Consider the following 13,343-nt stretch of genomic DNA (forward strand, 5'->3'; position numbering starts at 1 on the left):
AAAAAAAAACAGGGTGGGGAATTTCACATGTCCCACCGTGTCTCAAAAACAATATATGGTTAATAGTACTATTACTTTGTTTTTGAGACACGGCGGGACATGTAAAAAAAAAACTCCCCTGTTTTACAAAATACTCAATAAATGCTTAAAACTTTTTATATTTATGATTATTGCATAAAACTTCCACACAAGACGTCGGGCGTATCATGCGCTCATGACGCAGATGTTTATTGTAAATGTGAAATCCTATTGTAACAGGATACAAATGTATGCATGAATATAAAATCATGGAGAAATTACATTTTTATTGGTAAAGAAACTACAGAAAGTCTTCATGAAATAAGCATTGGTTGAGCAATGAGCGATTTTAGTAAACTATTATGTAAATAGAAATTTAGATGCATTTAAAATTCTAGGAAGGAGGTAAGAGTCATCATCATTTGACCCCTGAAATTGCGAGAAAAAAAAGTAAAATTGATCAATCTTTTGAAAACGTTGAAACAAGGATATAATTAGACACATTTATGGAATATATATTTGCTTAAAGTCTATATCCTGTAGCAAAATGTATTTTTTGGATGGTGATTGTTTATATCAATTGTTAATAATTTTAAGATCTTGTGGGCCTAAGATAAATATCAAAAATAAAAAAATACTAACTTTTGAAAGACTGATTGTGAATTTTGACAGAAATATATTTGAAAGACTTATAATACTTTGTTAAAACGAATTCGAGGGCTAGAATAATTACCGGATCATAGTGTCTCCATTTGTAAGAATAAGCTCGCTAATTGTTTTTAGCAGATCGGTAAAAGTTATTAAAATTTGTAACAATAACAGGTACTGGAAGTGCAATTGCTAGAAGTCCCATCAGCACAGTCATACTTCCGACAAGCTTTCCTAGAACGCCCTCTGGATACATGTCGCCATAACCAACAGTTGTCATAGAAACGACTGCCCACCAAAATGTAGCAGGAATGCTTGTGAATTGTGTATTTTCAATAGATTCTTCTGCATAAAACATCGCACCGGAAAATATAATAACTCCAATCCCTAAAAATAGTACAAACATAAATAATTCTTTCATACTTGTTTTTAAAGTTTTTCCAAGGATCCGAAGTCCTTCCGAATGTTTGCTCAGTTTAAGAATTCTGGTAACACGAAGAACACGTAATACCGCCATAGAATCTTGTTCGACTTTACATTTCCCGGAAGCGGCATACATAAATAGATATACAAAGTATGGAAAAATGGCTGCAACATCAATCCAGTTTATAAGATCCTTTAGAAAAGCAATACGTGAGGGACAAAAGATGAAACGGAGTATCAGTTCTAATACAAACCAAGCTATTACTACAGATTCGATGACTGAAAGTGGGTGGCCAAAATTAGGAACTAACTTTTCCACCTTTACTCCATTGGCATCCAACGTTGTAACATTTATACAACCAACATTTTTATACTTTGGTAACGTTTCAACGCAAAAAGATACGGTAGATAGCACAATAAATGTTACACTAACACCTGCAAAGATTTTAGCAGCTACAGATGTTTCTGGATACTCAAGAAATTCCCATACTTTTTTACTCAGACTGCCTTTTGGCATAACATGATTTTCAGTCTCCGTTATGAATCCTTCAGCTTTCATATACGAATTTATTACACTTCTCCCCATTTCAAAAAACTGTATTTCCCCTAAAAAGACGTCTGTAGGAACCTCCATAGGTCTAACAAGCCTACCGCCACTCTGGTAAAAGAACAAGATAGCAGGGAAACTAGGTCGATGTCTGTCGAAAAAATATTCACCTCTATTTGGATCCCAGAATTTTTTGCGTTTTTCATCGTTGCCAAGTAATGTTTCTGGCAGTCGTTTCAGTGTTCGGACTTGTGTCTCAAATCTTAGGCCACTAACATTTAGGGTGATCCGTTTACAAGTATCTCTGGAACAAACGTGTTCGTCACATTCCAACAAAAAATGATGTGTCAAATCGTTGATGTCGTCTTGTGAGGCTTCGTCTGAGTCCGATCCATTACCGCTATTGCCGTCTTCAACATGGTTACTTGTATAATGATTTCCAGAAAGGAAACGTTTGTCATTATTTGTATTTTGTGCTGTTATTACATGCATAGTTCCAAAAAATATATAGAAATGTTCCAATGAATGAACGTCCTAGGTTATGACAACATTCTGGTTTAGTTTTCATTAATGCCTTAATCCTTTCACATAACAAATCCAACTGCAGTACATTTACGATTAAAGTTTACACTCTATAACTTCGACAATCTCTTTTGGCTAGTTGGATTATCACATTTAACCTATTAATGTATTTAACTTGTGTACTTTGTAACACGTAACTTGCTTTCGTCAAGACATTATTATTTATTTAGTAAAGGTCATATGGTAAATAATAAAAAGGGAATAATATTGTGGTATAGCTTCTCTCAAAGGACCAATTTATTAACAAAGATAAACATATTAAATGTACCTATAAGACTGTAATTCCAATATTGGTAATGTAATCGCATGCCAATTCATAGTGTTAACTCGCATATTACTGTATCATATGTATAGTAAAGTTTAAGATTAAAATGCTCAAAATGAAAGATGTGTTCGGTATACAGTTGACTTTTGATTTATTTATTTAGGGACGACATCAAAAGTTCAATGTAGGTTAAAAAAAAATTAATTCACAAGTTTTTTTTATTGACAGTACCAATATTTTCTCAGTTTTATTTTATTTTAAAGGTTATTCCAAAGTATTTAGGAGCTATTTGTGAAAGATTTTTCATCGAATTTTTATTAGACCTCACAAATGCTGTGTAAGTTTATAATTCTTCAAAATAGCCTTTTAGGAAATTAGATGCTTTATTATTGAGTATTTTATAAACACGAATCGATTTATGTTAAAAATCCTAGATTTGAAATTTGACCATATTAGCTCTTTTATGAAATGCATTTACGGTAGGTGTTAGTATTGGTGCATCCAATATAATTCTGGCAGTTCTTTCCCTCATCTTAAAAAATCTTTTAATTACATCTGAATTACTACTTCTTTATATTGAGCAACAAAAATCAACTAAGGGCAAAATATAAGCGTTATATAATATTCGTATACTACCAACATCTATATATTTCTCAATTCTGTACGAAACCTGCATTTACATACATGATCAATTTGTATTCTAAATATTTCCCGAATAAATATCCTAGAAGCTTTTATGTATCAACACATTTTATTCGGTTATCTTGTATTGAAATATTTAGATTGTTTTAATCATAAGTATTCATGAAATATGCGTACTGGACATTATTTAAGTAATGATGATAGTAAAAAGTATTACATTCAAGTCGTTTTCTTTTTAAAAAAAATAAAGAAACACAAATATGATTAACTCGAATATAAAATCTAAGATATACGGTTTGTAAATTATGAATACATTTTTGAATAATTTAATTTTGGATGTAACGCGTCTTCTGATTGGCTGACGTTATTTTGTTATGAGTCCATAGACATCATTTAGTCATGTGACCGTGACGTCATCATCTTTTTTTTATGGTTTTCTTCGGTTTAAAATGGAATTTAGAATTAAATTATAAGAAATGACTGTAATATTTTTTCTGTCTATTCGAAATAACATAAAAAAAAATGTGATGAACACTGTTAAATAACCCGCTACGCGCGTTATTCAGTGTGCACCACATTTTTTATGTTACATTTTTTATGTTATTTCTTCATAGACAGAAAAAAAATATTACAGTCATTCCTTAAATCAATCATGCAACTGAAATATCAGTACAAAATTTTAAAAAAGGGGGGTAAATACGTATTGTTTTGTTTTGATACAGTATTTACTATACATTTTGTTTATTTTCTTTGGTTACATCTTCTGACATCAGACTCGGACTTCTCTTGAACTGAATTTTAATGTGCTTATTGTTATGCGTTTACTTTTCTACATTGGTTAGAGGTATAGGGGGAGGGTTGAGATCTCACAAACATGTTTAACCCGCCGCATTTTTGCGCCTGTCCCAAGTCAGGAGCCTCTGGCCTTTGTTAGTCTTGTATTATTTTAATTTTAGTTTCTTGTGTACAATTTGGAAATTAGTATGGCGTTCATTATCACTGGACTAGTATATATTTGTTTAGGGGCCAGCTGAAGGACGCCTCGGGGTGCGGGAATTTCTCGCTACATTGAAGACCTGTTGGTGACCTTCTGCTGTTGTTTTTTATTTGGTCGGGTTGTTGTCTCTTTGACACATTCCCCATTTCCATTCTCAAGATCATAATAATAAAATGTTGACAATTTGTTAGATGAGTGATAATTTAAATGGGGTTTATAATTAGAAAATTATTTGCCTCCTGAATATGAAAAATATTTGTTAGGAAACTTATTAGTTATTACAGATTTGTAATTGCATAGATTCTGCGTCATGTAAATATAATTTATTTTTCTGAAAGGAGTTTATTTTCTATAGTATTCTTTAAAAAAAAAAGTAAATATCAAGAAAAATTTCTGATCATTTTTATGTAAATAATTCTTTTGTGATGTGCCTACCAAGAAATACCATCCAGTATTTACATATATTGTAGTTCAAAAGACGAAACTTTGAACGGTGGTTTGTGAAAATTGGCACAATGTTCGTTAACATTTGTTCGGGAAAAAACAGAATCATTTAGTCACATAGTAAGTGGAACAGTCATGTTAATCGAATATAACTATTATATGATATAACTTTTTTCGCCTTAATGTAATTTACACCATCCTCTAAGACTTTATCAATAATTAAGTATTTTTTATTAGCCGTGTGTGCCGGTGTTTTATGTTGGATCCGTATTAGACGAGTACGTCATTAAACTTTCATAATTTCAAAGACAAAGCATCCCTATTGTATACTTAATTCATATAGGATAATACATATAGTAGCCAACATGTTGTTTTATTAAACTGCGAACATAATGTTGAGTAATTAACATGGAAGGTGAATCATTATCATATTAAAAAAAATCTCATGTCTGGTATAAATAAAGGGTAAAGCAGACAATTACTATTATATTAGTTTGATAAAGGTACGAATGTTTTAGGGAGAAATGTTATGTTGGGATATTAACACTTTTGTGTTTCATTCACCAGGAGCGGCCGTGCAATTTGATGTGTATGAGAAGGTGTACTTTAATTGTAGGATTAAACCGAGACATATATACTATTAAAGAAAGAAAAAAAAGAAACAAGTTTAAAACATTCCCAAAACGTAAAGGAAATATTTTCCGTTCTGAAGGTCACAGAACTTGAGATAAGGGACTGTGACTGAAGGAAAATATGACATTAAATAGTTAAATCTTTAAAAATTCTTGTTTTCAGTTGAACATACTAGACGCTTTCATATTTTATAGTGGAAACTAACATAAATGCTTATCGTCATAAAAAAAACCAATACGATGTGTATATAAAATCATAATTTATTTTAAAAATAAACCTTCACATTGATTTGATTGAAACGTGTTTTAGGCTGGATATACTCGATTCTTTCGCAATTGTTTACGAAGCTTTGTACGTAAATACATGAGTCTAAATTTAAGAATTCGGTTATTAACAACTAATTTTTCTATTCTGTCGTTACAGGTAGTAGCATTTTCTGCTATGTTACAACAGCTGGCTTGTTCATTTTTCTCAAAACAACTCGCATTAAAATCCCCAGAACAAAACTCCTTTTCTACATCTTCTGACCTATAAAACAGAAAAGAAACTCTTTATGAAAGCTGATAAATACATTTAGATTTTGAATACACCTTTCCAGCATATTAACAATGTTTTATAGAATTATGTAGTTCTATGTCGTTTGTGTGTGAATAAGAGCATATATACAAACACCACTTAGAACCATATAAGCTATTTAAGCGATTTAAAGGGACCGCTTAATTTTTAATGTGTGTCATGTCTTTTAATTGATTTTTTTGTTTATACTATTTGCTTCGACATTTTCAGATTTACTGAATATGATAAAGAAATAAACCTATCAAACAAAGAAACAACTACTATGATATACATTTCCACCCTCCACTTTGTTGATTTAATACTCATGATAATTACGAATAAATTAATGGCGAAATTTTAAAGTAATCGTGTCTCAACTGTATAAGGTGAAAGAAGAAATCCAACTTTATTATTTACTCACATGACATTTATAATATTTGAACGGGACTGTCGCTTTTGTTGTACGATTCTAGGTTGAACATGTTGTTTAGTTTGACCATATCAGAGTACGTTTTGTGTACGTCGTATACCTAAAAGTTTAGTTGAGTTTGACCATATCAGAGTACGTTTTGTGTACGTCATATACCTAAAAGATTAGTTGAGTTTGACCATATCAGAGAACGTTTTGTGTTTGTCGTTTCCCTAAAAGTTTAGTTGAGTTTGACCATATCAGAGAACGTTTTGTGTACGTCGTATACCTAAAAGTTTAGTTGAGTTTGACCATATCAGAGTAAGTTTTGTGTTTGTCGTTTACCTAAAAATTTAGTTGAGTTTGACCATATCAGAGTAAGTTTTGTGTACGTCGTAAACCTAAAAGTTTAGTTGATTTTGACCATATCAGAGTAAGTTTTGTGTTTGTCGTTTACCTAAAAGTTTAGTTGAGTTTGACCATATCAGAGTAAGTTTTGTGTTTGTCGTTTACCTAAAAGTTTAGTTGAGTTTGACCACATCAGAGTAAGTTTTGTGTTTGTCGTTTACCTAAAAGTTTAGTTGAGTTTGACCATATCAGAGTAAGTTTTGTGTTTGTCGTTTACCTAAAAGTTTAGTTGAGTTTGACCATATCAGAGAACGTTTTGTGTACGTCGTATACCTTAAAGTTTAGTTGAGTTTGACCATATCAGAGTAAGTTTTGTGTACGTCGTTTACCTAAAAATTTAGTTGAGTTTGACCATATCAGAGTAAGTTTTGTGTACGTCGTATACCTAAAAGTTTAGTTGATTTTGACCATATCAGAGTAAGTTTTGTGTTTGTCGTTTACCTAAAAGTTTAGTTGAGTTTGACCATATCAGAGTAAGTTTTGTGTTTGCCGTTTACCTAAAAGTTTAGTTGAGTTTGACCATATCAGAGTAAGTTTTGTGTTTGTCGTTTACCTAAAAGTTTAGTTGAGTTTGACCATATCAGAGAACGTTTTGTGTACGTCGTATACCTAAAAGTTTAGTTGAGTTTGACCATATCAGAGTAAGTTTTGTGTACGTCGTTTACCTAAAAATTTAGTTGAGTTTGACCATATCAGAGTAAGTTTTGTGTACGTCGTATACCTAAAAGTTTAGTTGATTTTGACCATATCAGAGTAAGTTTTGTGTTTGTCGTTTACCTAAAAGTTTAGTTGAGTTTGACCATATCAGAGTAAGTTTTGTGTACGTCGTATACCTAAATGTTTAGTTGAGTTTGACCATATCAGAGTACGTTTTGTGTACGTCGTTTACCTAAAAGTTTAGTTGAGTTTGACCATATCAGAGTAAGTTTTTTGTTTGTCGTTTACCTAAAAGTTTAGTTGAGTTTGACCATATCAGAGTAGGTTTTGTGTACGTCGTATACCTGAAAGTTTAGTTGAGTTTGACCATATCAGAGTAAGTTTTGTGTTTGTCGTTTACCTAAAAGTTTAGTTGAGTTTGACCATATCAGAGTAAGTTTTGTGTTTGTCGTTTACCTAAAAGTTTAGTTGAGTTTGACCATATCAGAGTAAGTTTTGTGTTTGTCGTTTACCTAAAAGTTTAGTTGAGTTTGACCATATCAGAGAACGTTTTGTGTACGTCGTATACCTAAAAGTTTAGTTGAGTTTGACCATATCAGAGTAAGTTTTGTGTACGTCGTTTACCTAAAAATTTAGTTGAGTTTGACCATATCAGAGTAAGTTTTGTGTACGTCGTATACCTAAAAGTTTAGTTGAGTTTGACCATATCAGAGTAAGTTTTGTGTTTGTCGTTTACCTAAAAGTTTAGTTGAGTTTGACCATATCAGAGTAGGTTTTGTGTACGTCGTATACCTGAAAGTTTAGTTGAGTTTGACCATATCAGAGTAAGTTTTGTGTTTGTCGTTTACCTAAAAGTTTAGTTGAGTTTGACCATATCAGAGTAAGTTTTGTGTTTGTCGTTTACCTAAAAGTTTAGTTGAGTTTGACCATATCAGAGTAAGTTTTGTGTACGTCGTTTACCTAAAAATTTAGTTGAGTTTGACCATATCAGAGTAAGTTTTGTGTACGTCGTATACCTAAAAGTTTAGTTGATTTTGACCATATCAGAGTAAGTTTTGTGTTTGTCGTTTACCTAAAAGTTTAGTTGAGTTTGACCATATCAGAGTAAGTTTTGTGTTTGTCGTTTACCTAAAAGTTTAGTTGAGTTTGACCATATCAGAGTAAGTTTTGTGTTTGTCGTTTACCTAAAAGTTTAGTTGAGTTTGACCATATCAGAGAACGTTTTGTGTACGTCGTATACCTAAAAGTTTAGTTGAGTTTGACCATATCAGAGTAAGTTTTGTGTACGTCGTTTACCTAAAAATTTAGTTGAGTTTGACCATATCAGAGTAAGTTTTGTGTACGTCGTATACCTAAAAATTTAGTTGATTTTGACCATATCAGAGTAAGTTTTGTGTTTGTCGTTTACCTAAAAGTTTAGTTGAGTTTGACCATATCAGAGTAAGTTTTGTGTACGTCGTATACCTAAATGTTTAGTTGAGTTTGACCATATCAGAGTACGTTTTGTGTACGTCGTTTACCTAAAAGTTTAGTTGAGTTTGACCATATCAGAGTAAGTTTTTTGTTTGTCGTTTACCTAAAAGTTTAGTTGAGTTTGACCATATCAGAGTAGGTTTTGTGTACGTCGTATACCTGAAAGTTTAGTTGAGTTTGACCATATCAGAGTAAGTTTTGTGTACGTCGTATACCTAAAAGTTTAGTTGATTTGTGCATTTCTTTAATAATTACCATATTAACCTTTCAGTCTTAATGAACATGTACCTACCTTGTCCTTCTCGATGTTTTATATATATTCGGGAAATTTTTACGATGATCTGCTATTTTCCTCAGGAACTTCGGACTTTCGTCTGACATCGTAGGTGGTACCGTAGTAAGAAACCTAAAAAGACAAATAAACATTCAGCTCGGTTAAACGAGATTTAAATATTGGACTTTCTTTAAACAGATTATAATATACTGGATTAAACATCTGTAGTTTTTATGGAAATGTACAGTTACTTGATGTGCAAGTTGTGTGAAAACATTTATTCGCGTCTGTTCAAGTCCTACGTCATAATTATTTTAAAACATCTGGGTGTCCATATTAACATGTTCATATCGTATATAAATGAAGTGTCAGACTTTTACAAAGTAAATTTAAAATTATTGATAAACTTATTGGCCAAGTTAGTATATAGATGGTTTACAGATCATCTTTGTTATAGAAATAGAAATGATGCATTTCGTTATCATAGACTAGTACATGTATATGCGCTATCCCATTAAGTATTGATTGAAAGAAGAAAGTCGTAAAAGGATCCAACGAAAACGTAATGTCTCGCCTGCTGAAGCTGCTGTCACAGATTTAAAGTGTAATTGTGACTGACGTTTGTCAGGAAAATATGAAGGGGAAAACATGTCATCAGATTTTATATCTTGATCTTAATCTTACAGATGGTTCTGTCCAAGTTTCGTTACATTTCATGGAAAAGTGACATAGTGATTGATGTCTCAACAAATTAATCACAGACTATCAAAATGATTACTACAAAAAACTACAAAAAACTACAAAAAAAATATAAACCATGTATCCATGCTACCATTTATCCGTAAAACAGAAAAAAATCACGGAAAACAGCATTTCAAAATTGTGCAATAAAAATCTCTAAATGATAAAAAAATCTTTGCAAAATATAAAAAAAGACTGAGATGTGGTATGATTGCCAATGAGGCAGTTCTTCACAAGAGAGTGAAAAAAGCACGGAAATTAGAACCAATAGGTCATCGTTCGGCTTTCAACAATGAGCAAAGCCCATATCATATAGTCAGTTATAAGAGGCCCCAAAATCACAAATGTGAAACAATTCAATGAGAAATCTAACAGCCTAATTAATGTACAAAAAATGAACGAAAAACAAATATGTAACACAGCAACAAACGACAACCACTGAAGTACAGGCTTCTGACTTAGAACAGGCATATATCTATAATACTAAAATTACGAGGTCGAATTTGTCAGCCGTCATCACGTAAAAACGACGAATCAAAGAATTCAACTTTATATTTAACTAATATGGTACAAAGGTGTAGATTAAAAATTACACCACTCCAGGCCCTTTTGTTTTCCACGTAATTAATGTTGCCAATAATTAAAAAGTTCCGGGTCGAGTCCGATACCGATATCAATAGTATATTCACCTCTTACCTATTACCTATTACCTTATCTGTACGTTCCGCATCTGACAGGCGCACCATCAAACGGTGTATTCAGGACTAATATATTACAATGCTGTTGATTAAAAAATACTCCGTTCCAGAACCTTTTGTTTTCCAAATAATTAATATTACCAATAATTGATTCGACGGGTTAAAACAGAAAGATTTGAAAGCAGAGAAAACTGTGTTATCTTATAATCGGCATGACTTTATCAGATGACAATACTACTAGAATACTAAAATAAGGCTTGCGCATAGTTATATACTCTAATTCAGTCACGGACCCGCGATATCACGGGTGTGTTCTAGTATATATATATACATACAGAATTTAGCCGGGTTAAACATGTTGGACGGAAATTTCGTAAAAGTATATGTCAAGGATCTCAAAAGTGAGTGTAACAAGAAATTAAAATATCTGTAAATGTTATTAAAAACTATTGCGTCAGGTCACTTCACTGCTGTTATATTTCTTTTTTCAAGAGAAAGTGTAATCGCTTATTGTGTCAGATCAGCCGCTTTCATATCATCTGACTGTTGTTATGCTGGTTTTTTTTCTCTCCAGAAAAATGGCCATCAACCAATACAAGTCGAACATGACTTTTAATATGCTAACCCCCCCCCCCCCCCCCCCCCCCCCCCCGAAAACAAGGCAAAGTAACTAATTACAACGGTTCATAAGAATATCACATACGGAAGAAGTACATATATAAGAATATTACATACGGAAGAAGTATAAGAATATCACATACGGAAGAATTATATATATATATGTAAGAATATCACATACGGAAGAAGTACATACTAAGAATATGATATACGGAAAAAGCATATATATTAGCCGATGATATCATATAAACCAGCTAGCCTTTTCAGATATAGGTTTAAAAGGTTATTGTTTTTAAAATCTGATTAATGTTGAAATATTTATATATCTTTATCATACTATAAAAATAAATGGAACATGGCAATCCTTATATATATTCTAAAGGCACATTTTATCAAATAAACGCTTATTATTTTCTTTTTGTGACTTTGACATTTACAAAGGAAGTCCTTTTTAGAACTCCTCGCAAAACAGAATATCAGTGTTTTCTGCTGTTTTTTTCTAAACATTTTATAAAAATGTTGTTCGTTTTGATGAATAATTTCTTTCTAAGAGACCTATATGAAACGTCCATGCATTAACCGAAACAGAAATGCAAGGGAACTGCATCCTGTTCATTAGTGTAGATACATAATAACATTAGCGAGACCAATTTAGCTGCATAAGATGCGCATTGCGATTATTAGTGTCTATTTAGTGATGCTCGTGGACAACATATTTTTGATAAGGAATCGGAGCTATACATGCCAGTACCAAAGTAATGGGATTAACCAGTCCACCAACATAGGTGTCGACCCAGTTGTATTTACAGCATAAATGATCCATTCAAACTATATGAGTGATTTTTGGTGATCATAGACGCCGCCAAAAACTTAGTTTACTTTCATTTATTTATTTATAACCAATGAACAAGGTCACAACATTCCTGCTAAATGGTTTTGACAAGGTAAAACCACAACTTTTCTTCCTCTGTCAGGCAGATATAGTGGTTGAACGACTAAAATATCAAAAGAACTTTATTTTAACGAAAATGGTATAGTATTTTGTAGATTGGAACCGTTTTAGATAATTGTCTTATTGGCAATCATACCACGTGTCCAAATTTTATTTATATTCATAGCATCTTTAAAGAAGAAAGCGTTGTTTTCCGTTTTTATCGTTTTCATACCTCTGTTTCATCCAAATTTGAATTTTTACTATGAGAAAATATGAAAGGAAAAACGTGCCACCATAATACTGATAGATTTAACTTACGAGAGTTTGGTTTGTTGGTATCCCTTTTTAGCTAGAAATAAATCCTTGGGACACTCAGATTGAATCGATAACCCTTTCTTATCATAATCTTCAGACGGTTTCACTCCAAGCGGTGCGACTTTTGCAAACTGTAGTTTCTTCATTGCGCTAACGTGGTCAAACGTCTTCTGCTTATATGTAGCTATAGAGATTTTATTATAACGTCACACCATTGTTCAGGGAACTTCTCGTTAAAATCCTACGCTTTTACATATAGCATGCTGGCTGTTGAACGCGGTAGATATAACACAACAGCTTTAGAAAATAAAATATGTTCGTTATGCCATAAAGAGGTGGAAAAGGAATTTCATTTTATTATAACATGTTCAGAAATTAATAAAACTAGGATCAAAATGTTTAATGAAATTTCTAGCATTGTCCCAAGTTTTAATTCAATGAGTGAAGAAAAATAATTTGATTTTATATTTTCCTGCAAAGAATGTGATATTTTACTTATCATTGTTAACTATATAAGTGAAATGTATAATGAGAGAAACAACATTATTATAATGTCAATATATATATATATATATGAACAGTGTAGTTGATGGTTTAACTTATAATGTCACGTATACATGTATATAAGGGTACTATTTGAATTGATAATTTTAAAGAGGAGGCATGCTGTCAAAAATAGTATTATGATGAATATCAATAATCTATATTTTTTTCTTTCAATGCTACATGTTTGTAGTGTTTATCGTCTATCGTTTTTGAATTAATATGCCTGTCTGTCTGTTTGTTTGTTTTTGTTTTGTATTTTAGTAATCCCATTGCTTGGAGTTTAGACTAATAAAATTCTTATACTGATTCGTATTCTTAAAGCTTGTAATTGTGTTTCTTTGTCGCATTTGATTACCGATTAGACCGGAGTTGGTTTTTTTTGGGGGGGGGAAAGGGGGGGGGGGGTTAAGGGGAGTTACAATTGAGTTTTAAGATTTTTACCGGCGTCACCAGAAAACGATATGGCATGTCTAGAAATTGGTGTATTCTGTCACCAGTGTCATCAGTTACTGCAAC

At 32.1% G+C, this 13,343-nt stretch overlaps 2 protein-coding genes across 2 annotated transcripts; both read right to left on the reverse strand.

Moving 5' to 3' along the window:
* Positions 1 to 599: 599 nt before the first annotated feature.
* On the reverse strand, positions 600 to 2,276 carry LOC134710386 (potassium voltage-gated channel protein Shaker-like). Its single transcript, XM_063570744.1, has one exon. It carries the CDS (start codon positions 2,126 to 2,128, stop codon positions 788 to 790), a length of 1,341 nt encoding a protein of 446 aa, XP_063426814.1. The 5' UTR covers positions 2,129 to 2,276; the 3' UTR covers positions 600 to 787.
* A 3,169-nt stretch (positions 2,277 to 5,445) lies between these two features.
* On the reverse strand, positions 5,446 to 12,458 carry LOC134710396 (uncharacterized). The gene is made up of 3 exons (XM_063570754.1): positions 12,285 to 12,458; positions 8,994 to 9,107; positions 5,446 to 5,727 (listed from the first exon to the last, which is right to left on the reverse strand). The coding sequence occupies exons 1-3, from the start codon at positions 12,425 to 12,427 to the stop codon at positions 5,505 to 5,507; spliced, it is 480 nt and encodes a 159-aa protein (XP_063426824.1). The 5' UTR covers positions 12,428 to 12,458; the 3' UTR covers positions 5,446 to 5,504.
* Between the last annotated feature and the right edge of the window lie 885 nt (positions 12,459 to 13,343).

This window comes from Mytilus trossulus, chromosome 1 (assembly GCF_036588685.1).
Source record: "Mytilus trossulus isolate FHL-02 chromosome 1, PNRI_Mtr1.1.1.hap1, whole genome shotgun sequence".
In the NCBI taxonomy this organism is placed as follows: domain Eukaryota; kingdom Metazoa; phylum Mollusca; class Bivalvia; order Mytilida; family Mytilidae; genus Mytilus; species Mytilus trossulus.

Excerpts from the sequence above, each read along its gene's own strand:
- LOC134710386 (XM_063570744.1), bottom strand. The coding sequence starts at position 2,128 with ATGCATGTAATAACAGCACAAAATACAAATAATGACAAACGTTTCCTT.
- LOC134710396 (XM_063570754.1), bottom strand. The coding sequence starts at position 12,427 with ATGAAGAAACTACAGTTTGCAAAAGTCGCACCGCTTGGAGTGAAACCG. Across the intron at positions 9,108-12,284 it reads TACCAACAAACCAAACTCTC|GTTTCTTACTACGGTACCAC; the intron begins GTAAGTTAAATC and ends TTGTCTTTTTAG. Across the intron at positions 5,728-8,993 it reads AAAACATCGAGAAGGACAAG|GTCAGAAGATGTAGAAAAGG; the intron begins GTAGGTACATGT and ends TCTGTTTTATAG.